The sequence below is a fragment of the Psammomys obesus genome, unplaced genomic scaffold, assembly GCF_907164565.1.
Source record: "Psammomys obesus unplaced genomic scaffold, mPsaObe1.curated_primary_1811, whole genome shotgun sequence".
NCBI classification, from domain to species: Eukaryota; Metazoa; Chordata; class Mammalia; order Rodentia; family Muridae; genus Psammomys; species Psammomys obesus.
The window spans coordinates 42,926,781-42,951,686 of record NW_026585504.1 but is presented as its reverse complement, the minus strand read 5'-3'; the positions used below and the strand labels follow the sequence as shown (position 1 = coordinate 42,951,686).

At 40.2% G+C, this 24,906-nt stretch overlaps 2 protein-coding genes and 1 pseudogene across 2 annotated transcripts; 2 read left to right on the top strand and 1 right to left on the bottom strand.

Annotated features, from left to right (window-relative positions):
- The first annotated feature begins 4,345 nt into the window (after window positions 1-4,345).
- Window positions 4,346-5,278, top strand: LOC129674488 (olfactory receptor 4C5-like). Its single transcript, XM_055604469.1, has one exon. It carries the CDS (start codon window positions 4,346-4,348, stop codon window positions 5,276-5,278), a length of 933 nt encoding a protein of 310 aa, XP_055460444.1.
- Window positions 5,279-16,874: 11,596 nt separating this feature from the next.
- LOC129673278 (olfactory receptor 4C45-like) lies at window positions 16,875-17,764 on the top strand (annotated as a pseudogene).
- A 4,913-nt stretch (window positions 17,765-22,677) lies between these two features.
- On the bottom strand, window positions 22,678-23,607 carry LOC129674483 (olfactory receptor 4X1-like). The gene has a single exon (XM_055604458.1). The coding sequence runs from the start codon at window positions 23,605-23,607 to the stop codon at window positions 22,678-22,680; it is 930 nt and encodes a 309-aa protein (XP_055460433.1).
- Window positions 23,608-24,906: the final 1,299 nt, after the last annotated feature.

Sequence of the window (24,906 nt, the reverse complement as noted above, 5' to 3'; positions counted from 1 at the left end):
TTCTTTTTTCTTTTCTTTTTGAAAACTAATATTTTGAGGCTGACTTTGTTTTATTTTCTATCTTGGAATGTTTATTCCTCACATTCACAGGGTTATAAACCTTTGAGAGAAGAAAAACTCTGACCCGTTCACTCAGTTTTATTCACAAATCCTTTGTAGTCACTGATGAGGAAAATAAATACATTTAAAGAAAAATGAGCACACCTGGGAGGAAGCAGCTCGTGAGGGGTCAGTGAATGCCAACTCCATGGGAACTGATTTCTGCAAATAAACTGACTTGCCATGGACGGAATCTGTTGACCCCAAACGCATTCAGAGAGGTGGGTACAGCCTGCACTTTCTGTATACGTGGATTTGTTGTCTCTTTATGTGAGCCAGGCTGCTCCTGAACCCACATCCCCAAACCTCAGTTTCTCTAGTACTCCGATTGCAAGCCTGTGCCTGCCTGGATAATTTTCTTCTGAGTAGTGTAATAAATTCAGACAAGAGAGACTTAGACATGTGTTTATAACATTGTAATCAACCTTTAAAAGATCACTCCAGATACAATGGCTTCAAAACTGATGGTTAAAGTGAAGGTTCTTTCATTAAACTATTTTATTGATTGTAATGGTAATATATTCCCTTTTTACAAAACTCAGGTTAGAATTTTTGTTGACACAAAAATTGTCCTAAACTCCACAATTCAGGCATGCATTACTAGTATTTTGTATGATTTTCTTGAAATACTTTTTCTATGTATGTTTAGTTTTTGAAATAATATGAACTATTTTATATTCTGTGTTTCCCACTCATATGTTAGTTTTTCAAAATCATTAATTCTTCTTGCAAACCATTTTAATGCCCACTTGACATTTTATAAATCTAAATCATTCAATTTTTCCTCCTTCTTAGACATTAAAGTTGTCCATTCCTTTTCATTACCATGAAGATGAGCTTTGATATACCTGTAAGCATAATTCTTTCCTTATTTCTCTTGAGTACACTCACAATCCAAGGAGTAATAGATTAAGGTAATAATCAATGATACATGCCTGCTTCTATGGCGTCAGATATAGGAAGATATCAACAACTTTATCAACACTGTATAATGCAAATCTAAGAAATCTTTGTCAGTTTACTGATTTAAGTATTATCACACGCCTGTTATCCCAGCATTTGGGGAGGCAGAGGCAGGTGGATCTCTGTGACTTAGAGGCCAGCCTGGTCTGCAAAGTGAGTCTAGGACAGCCAAGGATGCACAGAGAAACCCTCTCAGAAAAAAAAAAAGTATTTCACTGTTTTTGATTTGCATTTTTGTGACTTATGAGATAAAGTAATTTTTTTAGGTATTGGATGCCTTTTCTGAGAACGATTTTCCTTATGTTTATAATGCTGCAAGTAACCATTTTAATTTCTTTTAAAAATCTATTTAAAAAATAACACCCATTAAGCTTGTTGCAAATAGTTCCAGTATATGACCATTATTCCTACGTCTTCCACTATTGCATTTTCACTTAAAATTGTCTTCTCTACTCATATATGTTTGTTTGATACTTGTGTATATGTATATATGTAAATACACATTTATTTACAGATATTTTTCTACTTTTCAAATGGTTTATGTTTTATTTTCCCCTTCTTGGTAGCAGTGAAGAAAAAAAAAACTTTTTTGAAAGGTACCTGCCTAATTACTGAAAATCTTCTTGAAACAGGTTCTTGAAAAATAATATTCTCTTGTCACTAAGACATATTTGTTTTCTTGCTGTGTTCACCTGAGTTCATTAGTTTGCTTATATTTTTTAATTTTTTAAATTTTATTATCGTTTATTACAATTTGTTCACTTTGTATACCAGCTATGGCCCCATCTCTAGTCTCTGCCCAATCCCACCCTGCCTCCCTCTTCTCCCCTATGTCCCTCCTAGTCCACTGATAGGTGAGGACCTCCTCCCTTTCTATCTGACTCTAGCCTATCAGGTCTCATCAGGACTGGCTAAATTATCTTCCTCTGTGGACTGGCAAGTCTGCACCCCCAACTGGGAGGTGGTCAGAGAGCCAGCCACTGAGTTCACGCCAGAGAAAGTCTCTGTCTCCTTAATAGGGACCCCACTTGGAGACTATGGGCTACATCTGAGCCAGGGATTTAGGTCTTCTCCATGCATTGTCCTTGGTTGGAGTATTATTCTCCTCAGTGCCCCCAGGCCTCAGTTTTTATGGTTCTCTTGGTCTCCTTTTGGAGCTCCAGTCCCCTCCTGGTCTTTCTATCTTTCCCTTCTTCAATGAGATTCCCTGCACTCTGCCCACAGTTTGGCTATGAGTCTCAGCCTCTGCTTCAATACCTTGATCAGTAGAGTCTTTCATAGGCCTTCTGTAGTAGGCTTCTGTCCTGTTCCTTGTCTTCCTCTTCTTCTCCATGATGTCTATCGTGTTTGTCCTTCTGAATGAAGATTGAGCATCTTCTCTAGGTCTTCCTTGTTGTTTATCTTCTTTAGGAGCATAGATTTTAGTATGTTTATTCTATATTATATATCTAGTATCCACTTTTATAAGTGGATACTATATATCCCATGTGTGTCTTTCTGCTTCTGGGTTACCTCACTCAGAATGATCTTTTCTAGTTCTCACCATTTGCCTGCAAAAGTCATGATTTCCTTGTTTTTAATTGCTGAGTAATATTCCATTGTGTAAATGTACCACAATTTCTGTATCCATTCCTCAGTTGAGGGACAACTAGGTTGTTTCCAGATTCTGGCTATTACAAATAAAGCTGCTACAAACATTAAATGGTTTGCACATACTTGTTAAATAGTTGCACATATTTTGGATATATGCCTATGAGTGGTGTAGCTGGATCTTGAGGTAGCACTGTTTCTATTTTTCTGAGAAAGCGCCAGATTGAATTCCAAAGTGGTTGTACCAGTTTACATTCCCACCAGCAATGGAGAAGGGTTCCCCTTTCTCTGAATCCTCTCCAGCATGTGTTGCCACGTGAGATTTTGATCTTAGCCATTCTGATGTGTGTAAGGTGAAATCTCAGGGTCATTTTGATTTTGCATTTCCCTGATGACTAAGGATGTTGAACATTTCTTTAAGTGTTTCTCTGCCATTCGATATTCCTCTATTATGAATTCTCTATTTAGCTCTGTTCCCCATTTTTAATTGGATTACTTGGTTTGTTTTGCTTGTATTTTTAAAGTACCAAAAAATTACAAATTTTCTATGGCTAAACACATTTATTTCTGCATTTAGCTATTTTATGAATATAGTTATTTTCTCATGTCTTGAATTGAGTTATCCATTTAACTCTGATTAATATTAAAGTACATATTTTGAAAGTACAAATAACAATATATATTTTGTTTATTTTTCTTACCAAAAATCTCAAGTGTGTGGAAAGCTATGTTTTGGGATGAGAAGATGGCTCAAAGTGTAAGGCAATTGTACAAGCATGGAAGAACCTGATGGTTGATCCTACTACCTTTGAAAATCGGGTCATGTCAATACCTGTCTGAAATAACATCACTGGGAAACTGCAGACCAGGAAGGGGGCCTGCCAGTCTAGCTGATTGTGAGTTCCAGGATCAGTGTGAATATCTTAATCTCAAACAAAAAGGTGGAGGACAATTGAGGAAGACACCTGACATTGACCTCTGACCTTCCATCCACAGAAAAACATATGCAAACATACACACACGCCCATATAAACATATACATACAACACACACATATGAATGAAAAATATTTAATGTTTGATAAATGTTATAAAGGTATTCATTAACTCCACCATATGATTTGTTATTCCCTCTATTTGGTAAGTGACAAATTGAAGAGTATAATTTGTAGAGGCACAATAGTTCATCTAATTTTAGAGTAATCATGGAGCTTTTGTTTCCTTAACTCAAAAGTAATTTTGTTGTAGTAAATTATCTTTATTAAATTGTAAATTTATGTGTAAAATGCCACAAAAATCTAAATATGACTGAAATCTTGAAATAATGAGATGTAAATTTTCCAATAACTGTGCAAAATTATGTTGCATCATGTTGTGTATTCTGTTCTCTTCACCGTAGGTTTTCCTAGGGTTTTGAGTAAGGTTGTGTGTGTGTATGCGTGTGTGTGTGTGTGTGTGTGTGTGTGTGTGTGTCCAACTGTGAGAGAGCAGAGGACATGTTCATTATTTAACCAATCACATGGTCCAAATTTAAGCATCTTTGAAATGGGGTTTGCTGCTTGGAATCCCCATCTGTGTTACAGTGAAAAATATATGAAGGAAATTTTTTTTGTCTGTTCAATATTTGTCAACAAAAATTTCAATTGTCTTGCTATTCACAGATTAGTCAATTATACAAATCTTAAACCAGATTCATGAAACAAATGAACAATGTAACAGAATTCATCCTGCTTGGCCTGACCCAGAACCCAGATGTGCAGAAACTCTTGTTTGCGCTATTTGTACTCATCTACTCTCTTACACTTGTTGGTAATCTACTCATTATTGCAACAGTCATCTCTAGCCCAACACTGGGATCCCCCATGTATTTTTTTCTGTCCTTCTTATCCTTTGTGGATGGCTGCTGTTCCTCCACTATGGCCCCCAAAATGATTTTTGATTGCCTTGCTGAAAAGAAAACTATCTCTTTTAATGGCTGCATGACTCAGATCTTTGCAGAACATTTCTTTGGTGGAGTTGCCATCATCCTGCTCACAGCCATGGCCTATGACCGCTATGTTGCCATCTGTAAGCCCCTACACTACATGATCACAATGAACAGGAGAGTGTGTGGCTTCCTGGTTTTCATTGCCTGGGCTGGGGGATTTCTTCATGCTCTGATCCAAATTCTCTTTGTAGTGTGGTTACCTTTCTGTGGCCCAAATATCATTGACCATTTCATCTGTGACCTTTTCCCTGTCCTGAAACTCTCCTGCACTGACAACCATGTCTTGGGACTCTTTGTTGCTGTCAACAGTGGGCTAATGTGCATGCTAATCTTTTCTATCCTTCTTACCTCCTATGTTCTCATCCTTTGCTCTCTCAAGACTCGTGGCTCTGAAGAACAGAAAAAGGCTCTCTCCACCTGTGCCTCCCATATTACAGTGGTCATCCTCTTCTTTGTACCCTGCATATTCGTTTACCTTAGGCCCATGGTGGTCTTCCCCATTGACAAAGCTGTGGCCGTCTTCTACACTGTGGTAACCCCCATGTTAAACCCTTTAGTATACACTCTCAGAAACACAGAGGTGAAAAATGCCATGAAAAAACTCTGGAATCAAAGAAAATGTAGAGAAAGATTCTCATGAATGGAAAGGATAGAAACAAATTAGATTCTTCTTTTGCCAAGTGTGACTCACAAAAAATATATACTGCTATTGAAGTCAGAATATGTGAGTGCATTTCATTCTCCTTGTCATGTAAACGCTGCATGTGTTTTTATGTCATAGAAGTTGATACTTTACTAAAGATAACTGAAGTGTCTTCTACTTAGAACATTTCAAGCAACCAGAGTCATCCCAAAATTTAGACTGTCATACTGCCTAGTTCAGGGAACAATGCTGACATTGTAACTTTGCTGTTTCCAGAATAAATAATTTTTTTCTGATTAAAGGCAAGGGCTGATGTAAATTTCTTCCACATACACCCATAGAATAATCTAGATAACTCAATAACTCAATCTCTCAGGTAGAAGTTTGGCTGTGAGTCTTGGCATCTGCTTCAGTCACCTGTTGGGTGGAGACTTTCAGAAGGCGCTCTATAGTAGGCTCAAATAGTATATCTTAAACATAATCCCTAACCCTAACACTCAAGGAACATTGCAGAGGAGGCAAGAGGAATATTGTAAGGGCCAGAGGACTATACTGCCTACTGTGAAATAATGATGACTAAAAAATGGCAGGGACGCCACACTCATGAAATCTCAACAATATAATTGCTGAAGCATGCCACATTTTCTTAACCTATTCTTTCTTCCACTGGCAGAAACATCAAATCACATTAGGAACACATAAAAAAGGGCTAGACTGACATTAAGACTCAGAAAGAGTAGACACAGCACATAGTGATTTTTAGAACCCCTATATTAATCAATTTCTTTAAAATAAGGAGAAAAATGAATATAATCTAAATCACACTTGAACAGTACTCATTATTATACAAAAGCATTCATAAAACATGAACTTTAATATTATTGTTAGGAAAATACTTAAAGTGAAGAGAAAAGAACCAAGAAGTCCCACAGTTCTATTGTTGTAGGTGTGAAATAAATCAACACTAATGTATTTGATATTTTTATGCTCAACATCACAGGTTGTATTTTGAATGAGGTTATAATTTAAAAAAAAAAAGAAAGATAACTGTATATGAAAGTAGTATGGAGGGTTGGACAAGGCTTCAAGAAAATGCTCATCAAATATTCTATCTTCCTAAGTTAGAGAGGTTTCCAAATGTTTGAAAGTTTCTCACTTACAATCACACAGAGGGAGCATTTCCACTTCATTTGGAGACACACACACACACACACACACACACACACACTGTAACTCCTCTTTCAGGCTGGGAAGATGGCTCCCTGTGCAGAGTGCTTACCAGGAGAACCTGAGTTTGCACCCTCAATTCCCATAAAAGCTAAGTATGGCAGAAAGCATCCGGAAGCCCAGTGTTGGGGGAGGGAGACAGGTGGATTCCAGAGCTTGCCTGTTAACACTCTACCTAATCACTGAACTCCAGGGACAGTGAGAGAGTCTGTCTCACAAAGTAATGTAAGAAATAATTGAGTAAGTCACCCAATAGTGATGTGTATACACACACACAATCACACACGTGCATACCAAAACACTTAATAAACAAAATATAAGTAAAATTATTTTTTAAAGCATTGAGTAAATTACCTTGAGCTAAAGAAAATAACGATTGATAAAGTCTGGGCCAAAGAGGCCCAAGCTTATTTCTGGCATTATTGGCACTGTGAATGCATGCCAGCTGCCTCACTCTGTACCTGATAGTTTCCCAATTCTTCAGTAAAAAGAAGTGGAATTACATATACCTAAATAGCAAGAAATAAAGTATTTACATTGAAGTATTATAGTAAATGAAAAACTGAGAAAGCTGCTCAAACTCTGTTCAAGGTTCAGAGATATCAGCAGACAATGATGGATGCTGAGGCTGCCATTACCAACAGCATATTCATAGCACACAACTCCTGTCCTGCACTAGCCATGACAGCAGGAGGGAAAGACTTATGTCCTAGCCTCAGCTTGCTTCTAATTATATGGCAAACAACAGCAATTCACACATAAGGACATAACACAGTGGGTTATGATTTTAGGAAGGATGTCCCCTATGGTCAGTGGCCAGGTTCCTGGCCAACAAGAAAAAGCTCTTAAGCAATCCCTGTTCTAGGAGTGAGATACCACTGTGTCCAAGAAATGAGGCTGGATAAGATGCCACTGTGTCCAAGAACCTGAGATTGGATAGGACATGGGCTTAAAGGAAAACCAAATACTGTTGTTCTACTAGAACACAGCAATAAAATGACTCCTATACATTCTTTTATACTCACAGATCAGTGTTTCACTTAGCCATCATTAGAGAAGCTTCTTCTAGCAGTAGATGAAAACTTATATACAGACTCACACCTGGACATCATGAGACTCACAAGAAACATAGGAACACTCAGACCTAAATGGAATGTCCTCATCAAAGCCTTCTCCTCAGGACTCAGGAACCTACTTGGACAAGTGAGCAAAGAGGTTTGTAAGAGCCAGAGGAGATGGACTACACCAAAGAAATGCGCATGATGGACTGTAATCCTAACCTCCTGGGAGGCAGAAGCAGGCAGATCTCTGTGAGTTCAAGGCCAGTCTGGTCTACAAAAGCGAGTCCAGGATCTCCAAGGCTACACAGAGAAACTCTGTCTAGGACTCCTACCACCACCACCCCAACAAAACAAAAACAAAAAACCAATGTCTTACGGACACAACAGGACTGATGCACATATGAACTCACAGAAACTGTGTTGACACGCACAGGCCTATACAGGTTCAGTCCAGAAGGGATCCCAGCATGTAGAAAGAAAAGGGGACTTGAGTTCCCATCCCTACCCAAGAGCTATCTCCACTAGACAGTGTTTGAAGTTAAACTCTCAGTTTTCTCCAATGAACTTTCACTAAGTATATAAACCACTCTAAAGGGTAGGCTCCATGCCCAACACAAAACAAACGCAGTGGTGTTTTTGTAGATTTTTATTGACTCATATTGCTTTGGACATTTGTTTTTATCTTACTGGTCTTTTGCTAGAATTTTATGGTTTCTAATTTTGTGGAGGAGAGAGAGAGTGTGTGTGTTTCTTGTGCTTTTTGCTGTTTTATTTTTTTTATTCCGGTTCGTTTTCTTTTTATTTGCCAGTTAGTTTTATAAAAAAAAAAAAAAAGAGAGAGTAAGAAGTCATGAAGTTGGATGGGTGGAGGTGGGGAGGATCTGGGAGAGGGGGGAGAGGAAGCCATGATCAGAATATATCATATAAAAATATTTTTATATAATAAAAATATGCTGCTGTGAAGATATTTCCTGCAAATAAAAGCATTCCTTTCCTGGAGAAATGCTTCTTAAAGTTCAGGAAATAAGATTATAAGGCTCAGCACATGAACAAAAATCACTGTCACGAAATTCCTGAAACTTGCAAGGTTCACAAAACTACTCCCAAAGTTATAGAGACAGACAAACATTTCGGTAAGAGGAGACGGTATTCCTGTATAGCCCCATAAACTCACTGGTGTGCTAGGCTGAACCTAACAGAACTGTTCTGTTGGTACTGGGGGTGTCCTTTCTAGCTGAATAGATCTTCACTCAAGTCTCCCCAGAAAAAAAGTCACTCAACACTAGGCATATTTTTCTTCTTTAATTTTTTATTGTTATTATTTATTACAATTTATTCAACTTGTATACTGCCTTGACCCCCTCCCTCTTTGTCTCCTCCTAATCTCTTCCTCCCTCCCTCTTCTCTCCTTCCCTAGCCCACTAATAGGGGAGGTCCTCCTCCCCTTGCCTCTGACCCTAGCCTATCAGGTATCATCAAGACTGGCTGTATTGTCTTCCTCTATGTCCTGGCAAGGCTGCACCTCTCAGGGGAAGGTGTTCAGAGAGCCTGCCACTGAGTTCATGTCAGAAACAGTCCCTGTTCCCTTTACCAGGGACCCCCCTTGGAGACTGAGTCTACATCTGAGCCCAGTTTTAGGTCCTCTCCATGCAAGGTCCTTGGTTGGGGTATCATTCTCTTCAAGGCCCCCAGGGATCAGGTTTTTTGGGGGGTTTTTTGGGGTTTTTTTTTTTTTGGTTGTTTTGTTTTGTTTTGTTTTGTTTTGTTTTGCTCTGTTGGTCTCCTTTTTGAGATCCTGTCCCCTTCAGGTCTTTCTCCCATTTCTCTCATAAGATTCCATGCATTCTGTCCAAAGTTTGGCTATCAATCTCAGCCTCTGCTTCAATACCTTGATCAGTGGAGTCTTTCAGAGGCCCTCTGTGGTAGGCTCCAGTCCTGTTCCCTGTCTTTTGGGAACTATAGTTACCCAGACTGTATTTTGTGACACAATACCTGTGTCTACATCAAATGATTTAATTTGGGGTGTCTAAAAACATCTCCTTTGTCTTTGTTTGTTTGTTTGTTTGTTTGTTTGGAAAATTTCATACAGTATTTTGCACTCCCACCAACAGTCAGCTGCCATCCTTGCCAGAACTTGTTGTCATTTGTTTTCTTTTCTTACAATATTTTATTGGTTCTTTGAGAACTTTATATAACATATACTCATCACATTCACTCCCCAGCTCCTCCCACACCTGCCCCTTATTTACTTACCCACCCAGCTTTGTGTCCTATGTTTTTCTATCACTTCCAGTTAGCGTTGCCTAACTGTCCTTGGCTGTGTGGCCTTTCACTGGAGCAAGAATGACTTACCAGGGACTCCATGCTTAGAGGAAAGTGACTCACCTTCTTCCAGCAGCAAAAACTGACAACAGTGGTTCAGCAAGGAATGGTATTTCATGTAGGACTCTCCTCTTCCTGCTGGGATTTGATCTACCGTGGTTTGCACAGGTCTTCCGCGTGCTTTCAAAACTGCTGGGAATTCGCATGTGCGACTGCCACCCTGTTTTCAGAAGAACTATTTTCCTTTTAATTTCTCATTTTTAATCAATACATTTCTAAAACATTGTTATGCTGTGCAATGGCAAATTTAACTGGTTAGCTAGGCAAGTCTATGGGACAGTTTTAACACAACAAAATTAAGTATAATAAGATAAAAATAAAAACCATCACCTCAAAGTTGAATAAGGAAAAACAAAGAGGAGGAAGAGAACCTCAGAGACCCACTTGTTCACACATCCAAGAGTCCCATAAAAATTACTAAAGTGTAGGCAGAGGACCTGGGTCAGACACAAGGAGGCTCTGTGCTTGCTGCTTTGGGCTCTGTGAGTTCATACAAGTTTTCCTCTGTTGATTTAGAGGGCCTTGTTCTCTTACTCTCCTCCATTCTCTCTGGCTCCTACAGTCTTTCTGCTTTCTCTTCTGCGGGGTTCCCTGAGGTCTGAGGGGAATCATTTGATGGAGATATCTCATTACAGATCTGTGTTCCAAGGTCTCTCTCTCTTTTTCTCTTCTCCTCTCTCTCTCTCTCTCTCTCTCTCTCTCTCTCTCTCTCTTTCTCGTGTGTGTGTGTGTGTGTGTATGTGTGTGTGTGTGTGTGTGTGTGTGTGTATGTGTGTGTGTGCCTGCGTGTAATATTTGTTCCCATTTGCTACAGGAGGAAGCCTCTCTGATGATGGCTGAATAAGGCACTGATCTATAAGTATAACAGAATATGATTAGGAGTAGTTTTATTGTTACTTTTTTTAGAACAGCACTATTTGGTTTTACTCTGAGTCTCTGGACTACCTGGTCTTTGGCTCCATCTTGTGGAGTGGGCCTTAAGTCGAATCAAACATTGCTCAGTTACTCTCACAAGATTTGTGCCACCAATGCCTTAACATATTTTGCAAGCAGGACAGACTGTAGATCAAAGGTTCTGTGGCTGGCTTGGTGTTTACATTTCTCTTTTTGTAGCTGAGTACATTACCATACCAATAACACTAGAACATGGTTCTCTGTAGGTACCAGCTTGACCTCTTTATCTTCAATGAGTTCTATATGGGCTTTGTCTTCAGCAATGGGGCCTTGCTCTCAGTTATAAAGAACAACATATTTTCTTGCAAACAGCCTAGGTTGTTTGGAGATTTCCATGGGATCCTTTTAGACAAAAACTCATTTTGATGAAATCTAGTCCTGGTACTGAAAGCTTCATTTGATGACAAGAAATGGCCAGCTGGGCCTCTGTGTCCCTCATTATTGGGAGACGTCATTAGGATCACCTTCACATGTTTTAGGAAGTTATTATCTTCAGCTACTCTTTGCTCTTACACTCTTTCCACTCCCTCTTCTACAAGGATCCCTGAGCCTTGAGAGGAGGGTGTACATGCTCCATTTAGCAGGGAACAGTCCACACTCTCACTCTCTGCACGTTTTGACCAATTATTAGTCTCTGTGTTAATCACCATCAGCTGCAAATAGAATTTTCTCTGATGAGAGCTGATAGATGCATCACTCTATGGCAAATCAATTAGTCGTTAGAAGTCAGTATAATAGTACTTCCATTTAGCAAAATACTAGTACTATGTTTTCCTGTCGGGTCTATACTCTGTCTAGCCACAGATCCTATGCTCAGTAATGATCCCAGGTATGGACTTCACCTTGAAGAGCATGCCTTAAACCCAATCAGAAAGTTATTGGTTGTTCTCATAATGTTCGTATTATTATACCAGTGGCTAATGTTTTGCTAATTCAGTCACTATTATAGCTCAAATGTTTCATAGCAGACTATTCTGTTATATCTCACTCATCTATGAGCCTTTTGTTTTGGAAGTATCATGCTGTCTTTTTCATTATAATTTATCACTCGATAATTTAGTCTGAGGACAGATAATAGGATGCTTTTGACTATGTTCTATCTGCTTAGAATTTTGGGGCTTTCTGTCATCTTGAACTGTTTCTTGTCAATTTTATATTTTTTCTTTTAGTTTTGTGATTAATTCTTTAAAATTTTGATAGGTATAGAATTGAATATATAGACTGGTTTTGAAGTATACATTTTTAAACTCTCCTGCCAATCTAGGAATATGGAATATCTTTCCATTGTTTGTTATTTTATTTTATTTCTTTTCTTTCTTTCAGTGTCTTGATTTTTTTTATGGAGCTCTTATACCCCTTAGTCAATCTTACTCCTAGATATTTTTTTAATTGTGAATGAAATATATTTTTCCTGATTTCTTTCTCAGAAAGCTCATTGCTGATGTGTATAAAAGCTATCAATTCCTTGAATGTTGTTTCCACATGTTCCTATTTTGCTGAAAATGCTTATTAAGTGCACAAGCCTCTGTGGACTCTTTTAAATATAGTACCCTGTCATCTGAGTATAAGATAGTTTGACATCTTTCTCTCTGATTTTTAATCCATGTGTATATTTCTCTTGCCTTATCGCTCTGCCTAAGACTTCAAGCACTATCTTAGTTTGTTTCTCTAGTACTGTGATAAACGCCATGATCAAAAAGAATTTGGGGGAAAGGGGGCTCATTTCTCCATCACAAGCCATTGTTGAGGAAATTCAAGACAGTAACTCAAGCAGAGTCCTTAAGACAGAAATCATGGAGGACTTCTGCTCACTAGATTTTTCCTCATGGTTCACTCAACTTGCTCTTTTTGGTGCAACCCAGGATCACTTACCCAGAAGTAGCACCATTCAAAGTGGGTTTGGTCCTCTATATCAATTATTAACCAAGAAATTGCCCCCTCAGACATACCTGCAGGCAAACTGATGGAGGTCTTTTCTTAACCAAGGTTCCCTCTTCCTGGGTTCCCTCTTCCTCTACCTCGTGTCAAGTTGACAAAAAAAATAACCGGCATCACTACGACCTTGAATAAAAGTGGAGAGGGTACAAGATGAAAATTTGTTTTTTGACAGCCATCAGAATGGGTAAAGATCTTCACCAACCCTACATCCCACAGAGTTAATACTCAAAATATATAAAGAATCAAGAAATTAGACAGCAGAAAACCAAATAACCCAATTAAAAATGGGGTACAGAGCTAAACAGAGAATTCTCAACAGAGGAATCTCAAATGGCCAAAAACCACTTAAAGAAATGTTTAACAGCTTTAGTCATCAGGAAAATGCAAATCAAAACAACACTGAGATTCCATCGTATACCTGTCAGGATGGCTATGATCAAAAACTCAAGGAACAGTGCATGCTGGTGAGGTTGTTAAGCAAGGAGAACACTTCTCCATTGCTGGTGGGAATGTAAACTTGTACAACCGCTTTGGAAATCAATCTGGTGCTTTCTCAAAAAATTAGGACTTGTGCTACCCAGGACCCAGCTATACCACTCCTTGGCATGAACCCAAAAGATGTTCCACCATGCCACAAGGACACTTGTTCAACCATGTTCATAGCAGTTTTATTCATAATAACCAGAATCTGGAAACAACCTAAATGTCCCTCAACCAAAGAATGGATTAAGTAAATGAGATACATTTACATAATAAAATACTTCTCAGATATCAAAAACAAGAACATCATGAAATTTTCAGGAGAATGGATGAAACTAGAAAATACCCTGAGAGAGGTAACCCAAACCCAAAAAGGACATGCATGGTATGTACTCATTTACAAGTGGATATTAGCCATAGAGTACGAGATAACTATGCTACAATCTACAGACCCCAAGAAGCTAAGTTACAAGGAGGACTTAAAGGAGGATACTTGAATCTCACTCAGAAGGGAAAATATAATAGGCATGGTTGGGTATATGCCCAGGAGGAGTATGGAGGATGGTGGAGGAAGAGAACTGGCTAGGAGAGTGGATGAGAGAGGAGCAGGGATGGGTATTAGGAGTAGGAGTAGGTCCCTGGAACTTGCCAGAGACCTGGGACAGAGGAGACTCCAGGAAGTCTATGGAGATCACCCTAGCTAAAATTTACAGTTTTATTCGTAATAGCCAGAATCTGGGAAACAACCCAGATGTCCCTCAGTGGAGGAGCAGATACAGAGATTGTGATACATTTACACAATGAAACACTACTCAGCAATTAAAAACAAGGAAATCACGAAATTTGCAGGCAAATGGTGGGAACTAGAAAAGATCATCCTGAGTGAGGTATCCCAGAAGCAGAAAGACACACATGGTATATATAAGTGGATATTACACATATTATAAGTGGATATTACACATATAATATAGGATAATCATACTAAAATCTATACACCTAAAGAAGGTGAGCAAGAAAGAGGACCCTGGGTAAGATGTTCAATCCTCATTCAGAAAGGCAAATGGGATGGACATCAGAAGAGGGAGAAAACAGAACAGGAGAGGAGCCTACCACAGAAAGCCTCTGAAAGACTCTACCCAGCAGTGGGTACCCTAGCAATGGGAACAGGGACTGTCTTTGACATGAACTCAGTGCCTGGCTCTGTGATCACCTCTCCTCTGAGGGGGGAGCAGCCTTACCAGGCCACAGAGGAGGACAATGCAGCCAGTCCTGATGAGACCCGATAGACTAGGGTCAGAGAGAAGGGGAGAAGGACCTGCCCTATCAGAGGACTGGGGAAGGGGCATGGGAGGAGATGAGGGAGAGAAGGCAGAATTGGGAGGGGATGAGAGAGGGGGCTACAGCTGGGATACAAAGTGAATAGATTATAATAAATTTTAAAAAATGTTAAATAAATAAAAAAACTTCTCCTCGCCATGGGGGATATAGAGCCTGAAGCAGTCACCTCCTGCAGCCAGGCAGGACTTCCAGCAGAACAATAAGGACAACAACCCACCCATAAAATCCTCTGCCCAAAATTTGTGCAGGGACAAAAATGGAACAAAAATTGAGTGAATGGCCAACCAAAGACTGGACTAATCGATCTCAGCATTAAAAAAAAAAAAAATCAGTACTCTGAGGAGCTGGGAGATGGAGAGGAATGCTGTGAGGCTGGCCCCTGGGAACGGCATGTGCCTACCCACAAGACAGGGCTGTTTCCATGTTCACACTGATAAGTATGGAGCGAGGAGATGACCCTGTGGCCATACCACTAGCTGATAAGCTAATGCACTTGATGGCTGTTGATGGAGGGAGCATCACTTTCTGTGAAGATATCAGATTCCTCACTAGATGAGTCAAATATATGCTTGAATGAGCGGCACTACTTTGACCTAGTGGATTTTTTTTTTTTTTCAGATTGATGGAAGTTTATCAAATGCTGGACAAAAACTGACCGGTCATGGCTGTAATCTGGACTCTGGAGCCAGACTATGATTCTGGTCTGTTTATAAGACAGGTCTTTTTTTAATTTTTATTTCATTTTTATTAATTACAGTTTATTCACTTTGTATCCCAGCTATAGCCCTCTCCCCCATTCCCTCCTAATCCCACCCTCCCTCCCTCTTCTTTTCCTATGCCCCTCCCCCAGTCCAATGATAGGGGAAGTCCTTCTCCCCTTCCATCTGATCCTTGTCTGTCAGGTTTCATCAGGACTGCCTTCATTGTCTTCCTCTGTGGAGTGGTAAGGCTGCTCCCCCCTCATGGGGAGGTGATCAAAGAGCCAGCCCTCGAGTTCATGTCAGAGACAGTCCCTGTTCCTATTACTGGGGAACCCTCTTGGAGACTAAGCTGCCATGCACTACATCTGTGCAGGGGTTCTAGGTTATCTACATGCATAGTCCTTGTTTAAGGTATCAGTCTCACAAAATACCCCTGTGCCCAGATTTTTTGACTCTGTTGCTCTCCTTTTGGAGCTCCTGTCACCTCCAGGTCTTCTTTCATAAGATTTCCTGCACTCTGCCCAAATTTTGGCTATGAGTCTCAGCATATTTGTAAGGCGATGAGAAATATGTGGCAGGGGGCAAGGAAAGCCAAAGGAATAAAATAGGGAACGGATGTGATAAAATGCATTTTATATGTGTATGAATTTTTATTTAAATTTATTTATTCGTTTTGCATACTGATTGCAGACCCCTACTTTCTCTACTCCCAGTCCCAACCTTCCACCTTCCTCTCTCTTTATTCCCTCTCCTTCTTCTCCAAGAAGGGATTCCCCGTCTCTGAAAAGAAAATACTGTATAATAGATTTGAGAAAAGACAGACATAAAAGGAAATTTTCTAACAAGCTACACTTTACAACATATTAAACACTTGAACTACAAAAGTATATACACCTAGTAAGGGGAGCAGGGCCTGTCTCTGACATTGACTCTGTTGCCTGTTTTACAATTGTTCCCCATACTGGGACTGCCTTTCCCAGCTTCACTGGAAGAGGATGCGCTCAATCATGATTTGGCTTGATGGTCTGGAATGGGTTAGTAGTTAAGGAAGCTCCCCTTTTCTGTAGGAGCAGATGTATTCATATGATAAAGAAGAATTAAAGATCACAAAGCATAAATGTTTAACGACACTGGCCTTCTTAGTGTGTAATGCCCAGTTGTTCATTCAATGCTGCAAAAAGTATCTAAGCAAACAGAACTTCAAAATAATTGATATTGATGATATCTCCAAAAACACAATGAAATGTTGAGGACTGGTTAGAAGACAGTTTGGAAGACACCTATGTTATCTATTATTATAAAGAAGGTGGGGGTTTTGTAGTATTTGTAAGGTCCTGTCACTATTCCATGAAAATTCATTAAGGATAATCCAACCTGTTTCTGTTCTTTACAACTGCATGGGATGTGATACTACCTGCAGAGGGTACAGCTAGAGCAGCCTCAGGGACCAGAAGTAATGAGATGATGAAGTATTTCAGTGTTTCGTTTTAAATATCACCACTGAAGCACCCTATGGTTTCGTTTCACAGCCTGAGCTACACTGATGAAAAGGGTGAGCAATGCACAGCATTTATCCTCCTATGCTTGACCCAAGACCCAGATCTCTTATTCATTGTGAGCTTAATAGTCTATTTGAACATACTGGCAGGTAGCATGCTCATCTCAGTCACCATCTTCATCAGCCCAGCCCTGGCTACTCCCCTGTACTTTTTTCTGTCCTACTTGTCCATCATAGATGGTTTCTGCTCTTCTTCCACAGCACCTAAAATGATCTCTTAAAAGAGCACCATATTTTTCAATGGTTGCAGGACTCATTTTTTTGCTAAGCATTTTTTTTTCCTGTTGATGAAGGCATCTTGTTGATTTGCATGGCCTATGATCGCTATGTAGCCATCTGCAAGCCCTTGAACTATATGACCATCATGAGCCGACCTGTGTGTGTATTCCTGGTGGGTGCCACTGTAATCTTAGGATTCATCTATGGAAGAATTTATGGCCCAATTACCATTCCGTAGTCCCAATACCATCAACCAATTTATGTGAGATTTAACACCACTCCTTGAGTTGGCGTGCACTGACACTTACTCCAGGGCTCCTGACTGCTGCAAACAGTGGGTCACTCTGTTTACTTACTTTATTCATGCTGGTTGCTTCCTATTTAGTCATCCTTCCCTTCCCCAAGGAATCACAGCTCAGAAGGATGTCACAAATCTACCTGAGCCTTTCGTGTCACCGTTGTCTTATTTTTTGTACCCTGTTCATACCTGTACCTAAGGCCCGTGACCTCCTTCCCCACCCTCAAAGCTGTAACTGTGTTTTGCACCCTAGTGACACCTATGTTGAGGCCTTTAATCGATACCCTCAGAAATAAAATTTACCATAGTCAATTTTTTTCTGCTTAAAGGTTTTACTGGCATAATCACTATATTGATTGGTGATCTACAGTCTCATAATCCATGAAGACAAAATCTGTAATCAAATCAGCAAAACAAATTTTCCACCCCCTTTTAAATTAATCATTCATTGTGTTGAGATTCTTAATTCCTTTATTCTTGTACTTCTTAAAATATATAACAGGTTGTGGTGAGCATGATCTCCCATTCTACAGAACTCCTTCCTGAATACATGTATTTTGGTGCCATTATCTAACTTCGCATTATTCTTCCTCTGTCCCAATCTACCTATCTTCTGTGACCACTATTATCCTCTCAGCTTCAGCAAGGTCAAATGTTTTGGCTTCCACATAGGAGTGAGAATATGAAATTTTTGGCTTCTTGTGTCTGCCTAATTCCCCTTAGGTCTGTGCACCTGCCTTCCCTCATTGCCACAAATGCTAGTATTCAGTTCATGTTCTGGCTAAATAATATTCCAATATAAATATAAACTACATTTCCTATTTGGAAGCATATATAAGTGGACTAGACTGACACATCAAGACAGGTAGAAGCAATGTGAAGAGGTCACAATAAATCTAGATATTCCCACAGTGCTTAATTTCTTTAAGATGAGAAAAATAAATAAACACCATCCAAATTCAACTGAAACTACATTCATCACTTGCCAATGCACTCATAAAATGCAATTTTTAATATTTTTGTTAGGCAGATATTTCTGAGAGAAAAGTGTCCAGGGTTCAAGCAATTGTTTAATTTAATGTGAAAATACTCAATATTATGCAATATATTGTGATCATATTCAGATGTACCTTATTCAGATCCACTCCCACCTCCTCATGCTCCTATCTTCATGTCTTTTATTTAACAGAACACTGCATCAAATTTGTGCTGCCCATACATATATATACACACACATATGTACACACATACACACACATGAACACACATAATATATTATATATCATATATACAATATATATACATATAGATATTCACAAGCATAGGGACATCCACTGGGGGACAGCTGACCTACCAGGGGCCACACCCTTTAAAAGAACACTGATCTTCCCTTCCCCAGAAGCTATCAACTGTCAATAGCACCTCATGGAGGAGTTGGGGCTTGTGTATCCCTCTCTCTCATGCTTCACTACTGACTGGAATGAAGTAGATCAGCGCTGCCATTATTCAGGTTTTGATTCTCAGCACTACAGTTAGAAAGGGGAGGAAAAGTCATGATCATCAAATATACGTTATATTTTTCTCCTTTTAAGCGCTTTGTAAATGTCTACTAAAGCAACAACAACAACAAAAAAAAAAGCCTTTTTGTTCAATTATGTGAGACTGCATTTTCACAGAATGAACACAAGCAAATGCCTTACAGTTGTCCTAAATGCCCTAGAGTCTTTGAAATTGCCTTTTATTTAGTCATCTATTCATATATTATTCCTGCTTATTTTTATGTATATAGATGTATTTTTTTCACTTATGTCTGGCCATCACATGTATAGCAGGGGCTTTCAGAGGCCAGGAGAGGTGCGTGTGTTCATGCACAGGCCCCCCCACACACACACACACATATCCCTTCACACACATATATACCACACTCACAAACAATTTTCAAAGGGATTATTTTGTTGCCTTGTTAATTAAGAACAAATATAAAAATTGAGTTTAGCAAAACGGTTAACAACAATAGAGAAAAACTTCCTTGTGTGGCCAAGTTAAAACTTGACTTAACTAAGGAATGATTTTATCCTCTAGATGAAGGTTTGAAATTTTCTGAAGTTCCAGCTATAATTGTGGACACTGACTATAAGAGTAGTTCCTAGCATGATTCATGTAGCAACCACCAAAGCCTCGTCTTACCTACAGCTGCCTTACATCCTGGCTGCTGCTTTCTTGGATCTCTGGAGTCAGAATAACAAGACAATTAGGGAAATAGATGCCTCGTCTTCCTCCCTAAAGATCTCACTTCTGATAGCCCAAAGTTTGACTTCTTGGATGAAGTTACTAAATAGAAGACCAAAGAGAATATGAACACCGTCACTCTGCTTTCTTTCTTGTTCCGAAAACCAGAGTAAGTTGAAGATGTCTTCCCTGAGTGTCTGAAATGAAGACTCAACTCTTAAAACAGTCTCTTCCACCTCCCAAGCTGAACGACATTGGCACTGAATCAGTAATTTAAACCCAGAGTCCTCCAAGGCCCTGTCTTGGCCATAGCCCAGGCACCTTAATACAGAGAAGTGGACAAAGTCTGAGAGAGCCTGTGACCCCAGATTTCCCAGCATGGCACAGTCACATTTTACCATCCAGATAAACAGTTTAATACCCAACACAGCTGCCTATGGGTTCACTCTCACCAGATCTCTGTTCCCCATTTTACTTTTTGGGCAAATAATTCAACCAATATCCTTTATGACACACCTAATCTTCTGGTGCCATCACTTTGAGCTGGCAGAACAAAAAGAAATAAATATTTGTATCTAAGCTATTTCACACTAGTATTCTTATGGTGACATCTCAGGTGAACTAAGAAACTGAAAACTATCTAGATGTCCCTCAACAACAACAAAAAAAAAGTTACAGAAATTATGGTACATTTACACAATGGAATACTACTCAGCTATTAAAAACAAGGAAAACATGAAATTTGCAGGCAAATGGATGGACCTAGAAAAGATCATCATGAGTGAGGTAGCCCAGATCCAGAAAGATAGACATAGTATGTACTTACCGCTAAGTGGATATTAGACCTATAGTACAGGATAACCATACTACATCCCAGACCCAAAGAAGCTAAGGAATAACGAGGGCCCAAGCCAGGGTGCCAGAATGTCGTTCAGAAGGCGAAGTAGAATAGACAGCAGAGGTGGATGAAGAGAAGGAACTGGGCAAGAGATGGAATGGGGAGGGAAACAAGAGCAGGGATCAGATGTGAGGAGAAGGGGGTGGGAGCTGAGAGGGCTGGGAACAAGAAGGGAAACTGAGGGGGGCCATCTCTTTGTCAAGCTGGAGGCCTGGGACAGGGTAGGCTCCTGGGAGGACATGAGTGTGGCTCTAGCTAAGACTCCTAACGGGGGTCGGGGCAGGGGGTACATAAAGGTGAAGTGACCACCTCCTAGCCAGGCAGGACTAGTGGAAGGAGGGGAACAACAACCCACCAACTAAACCTTTGATTCAAAAATTACCCTGCCTACAAGAAGTGCAGGGATAAAGAGGGAGCAAAGATTGAGGGAACGTCCACCCAATAATTGGCCCAACCTGAGACCCACTCGTGTAGAGAGCCAGCCCCTGGCACTATCGGTGATGCTCTGCTATGCTTGCAGACAGGAGCCTAATTTGACTGTCATGTGGGAGGCTCCACCCAATCAGGGGATGGAGACAGATGCTGGGACTCGCAGCCAAGCCTGGGGCAGAGCTCTGAAGGTCCTGTGGAGGTGTTAGGGGAAATATGGAAGGACCTGGAAGGGACAGGAACCTCACAAGAAGATCAATAGAGACAACTAATCCAAACCTATGGGGGCTTTCAGAGACTGAGACATCAGCTAAGGCGCATGCATGGTCTGGTCCTAGGGCCCCTGCACATATGTGGTTGTTGGGTGGCTTGGTCTTTATATAGGGTGCCTGCTGAGTGGAGAGGGGTGCTGCTGTTTCTAACATGGACTCTATTGCTTGCTTTTGCATCACCATCCCTGACACGGCTGCCTTGCCTGGCCTCAGGCCTGATGTGATTTGATGTGCTGGGGAGAGTTGGTATGGGAAAGGGGGGCTCTGCTTTTTCTGGAGGGAAAGGGAGAGGAGAAGGGAGAAGGAGAGGAAGGAGTGGCTGGGACGGGAGGAGGGAAGGAGCACTCTTGGGATGTAAAGTAAATAAACTAAAATTTTAAAAATAAAATAAAAGATAAATGATTTTTTTTAAAAAAAGACACCATTATGTAACATTTCACTTGCTTTTTCCTAACACTCTTCCAACTTACCTTTGACCCTGGACCCAGAATAACTATCTTCCAGGTATTGATGAACTCTGTAAAAGAACTTTTTTTTTTTCACTTTTCACAATTATTGATTTATATACCTGAGAAAAACTCAGCTGAGAAAAAACTCAGCTTTTGGGGTCAAGGATTCATAGTAATTCTGTGTGTGTGTGTGTGTGTGTGTGTGTGTGTGTGTGTGTGTGTGTCTTTCTGTCTCTGTCTCTGTCTCTGTCTTTCTCTCATTTTACCACTACAATAGTCAATGTTAGGGGAAGCGTTTGAGTGTGTGACATCAACCTGGTCTAGGATACTTAGGAGCCATTGATAGTTTTTGTTGAATTAAATATATTAATTCACAATTACTTAGAGACTATGATGTTTTGTTTATTCTTTCATATATTCATTCACTTAATATGACTTTGTAATTTTCTCAGGGTTTTGAATTCTGTTTGTGTTATATTATTACACAACTTCCAGGTTAAACACCTGAATGGAAACTCTTGGTCTAAAGATAAAAAAAATGCTTTGTGATAATATTTCTATAGTATCTGTAATACCTCTAAGTTGTTGTCATTGCTTCATCTTCCATAACCGGTATTTATTCATTTAGTCATTTAATCAGTAAATATTAATGAAACACTGACAAAGTGCCAAGCAATGAACACTACCACCTCCTGTTTTAGCTCCCTCCCCAACTTTCCCAGACGACCTGGGGTTCTGAAAAAGTTCACTTTCTCCAGACCTGTCAATCTACCTCAAGGCGACTGTGGTACTAAAATGTCCCTTTCACCCATTCTAGATATCTTTGTTGTTTTTCTATTGCTGTAAAGATGAGGAAATTGAAGTTTTAATAAGGTCACTGTTAGACAAAGTAGAGACTGAGTAGGTGAGATCTGAGGTACCCCCAATTTCCCATCTCTGTTGTCCCTGTTTTGCGTAAATTTTCTATTTCTCTTCCCATGTCACCTTCCTCCACACAAGTCTCCTCATGGCATTTTTCACCTCAGTGTTTCTGAAAGAGTAAATAATCGGGTTCAAAAGAGGTGTGACAACCGTATAGAACACTGCCACAAACTTGTCCACAGGGAGGGTGATGCAGGGCCTCATGTAGACAAAAGAGCAGGGTATGAAAAACAGACCCACCACAGCCAGGTGAGAGGCACAGGTAGAGAGCGCCCTCTGCCGTTCTTCTGCGGTGTGGCTCCTCAGGGAATGCATAATCACCGCGTAAGAAGCCAGTAGCACCACAAAGCTGACCACTGAGATGGAACCGCCATTGAGGATGACTAGCAGGCTGATAAGAAAGGTATCTGAGCAAGCCAGCTTCAACACCGGATGAACGTCACAAAAGTAGTGGTCAATGATGTTGGGACCACAAAAGGGCAGCTGGAATATGAGGAAGGTTTGTCCAGCAGAATGCAGCAAGCCCCCACTCCATGCTGCCCCCACCAGGAGGCTACACACTCTCTTGTTCATGATGGTGACGTAGTGCAAGGGCTTGCAGATGGCCACACAGCGGTCATAGGCCATCACCGTCAGAAGAAATATTTCAGTGCCGCCAAAGAAATGGAGGAAAAATATTTGTGTGATACATCCCTGAAGAGAAACCACTTTCCTCTTGAGCAAAGAGTCAAATATGAGTTTGGGCGCTGTGACAGAACAGTAACAGAGTTCTACCAATGACAAGTAGCTGAGGAAGAAATACATAGGAGAAGAGAGCCCTTTGCTGGCCATGATAGTCACCACAATGAGGCCATTACCCACCACAATGGCTATGTACATGAGGAGAAACATGACAAAAATGACCTTCTGTACATATTGGCTCTGGGAAAAACCCAAGAAAATTATTTCTGTCACGTTGCTTGTAGATGCCATGTTTTGAAGAGCAGGTTCTGAGAGCTTCGGATAACAGAAATTAGAATCAGAACTCCTACAGAAATGAGAGGCATCATCCTTGGACTTTGTATTCTGTTGTCACCTCTCTCCCTCTCCTTCTGCTCTTCTCCCTTCCCCTCCCCCTCCCTCTTCCTTTGCCCCTTTCCATCCCCCTCCCCATTCCCATCCCCATCCCTCACTTGTATCAAAGATTACATGATGCAAGTAACTAAATAGCAATTATTTACTGCTTGGCATTGGTCTTAGGCTGAAATTTCACTCTGTGGTGATAGAAATGCATAAACATTACCTGACTCTATCACAAATGAAACAAAGATATGCCCCAAGGAAAATATGAGACTATTTTAGAAAATAAGAAAAATGAGAACCAGGTTCAGCCACATACCCAAGATCACAAATTTCATACTTGGACAGTTGTTTGCATTCTTCAAAGGTCTGCCCTGAATCTCCTACTTACACTAGACTTACGTGAAGACATAGTCCTGCCTACGCCAGGAGGGGATCAACATTCTTCAAGGACTGATAGAATTTCTCAACTCTAATTATTCTGCAATTGGTAAAACTTACCCGGCTCCTGAGCTTGTGTATGCTAAAATCAAAGTATAAAGTATTAGAGCATAACTGAGTACGTTTTTATTTACCTTATCACACAGTTCATGGCATCTGTTAAAGGGGGTTACTAAAAGCACTCCTGTAGTGGAGGGGGTATAACACCGCCTTTGGAAATGTGCAGTCTTCCAGGGTCCTGATACAAGAGTCTCCAGAAGTGGTGGGTGCATGTGGTACATGTGGAGGCCAGAGGGAACTCTCAAGTGAAATTCCACAGAAGAGCCATCCACCCTCCCCCCCCCTTTTTTTAAGACATGGGTCTTATAAATTCTCCTAGGCAGGCTGGCCAGCAAACCTGAGATAACCACCTACAATTGCCTGCTCAGCACTAGGCTTAAAAATAAGCACTGTCACATTTTGTTGTTTATTTGGTTGCTGGGGATCAAATTCAGATGCTCATTCTTCCATGCCAAGCTCTTTACCAACTGACCTATCAACCAGCCCTGGTCTGGTTTGGTTTGGGTTGAGCCAGATTAGGTTGGTTTTAATTTAAAATTATTAATATTTAAGGTATAAGCGCAATGTAGTCATCATGAAAAGCTAAAAATTAAATGGTCTTAGGGCAGAATAATAAAGGAACCAACATATTCTAAGAGAAAATGAAAAAGTGAGAGAATTTCATCATGGTGTCATCAGAGAAATTAAACATGGACAATGATGACTTTTCAC

Excerpts from the sequence above, each read along its gene's own strand:
- LOC129674488 (XM_055604469.1), top strand. The coding sequence starts at position 4,346 with ATGAAACAAATGAACAATGTAACAGAATTCATCCTGCTTGGCCTGACC.
- LOC129674483 (XM_055604458.1), bottom strand. The coding sequence starts at position 23,607 with ATGGCATCTACAAGCAACGTGACAGAAATAATTTTCTTGGGTTTTTCC.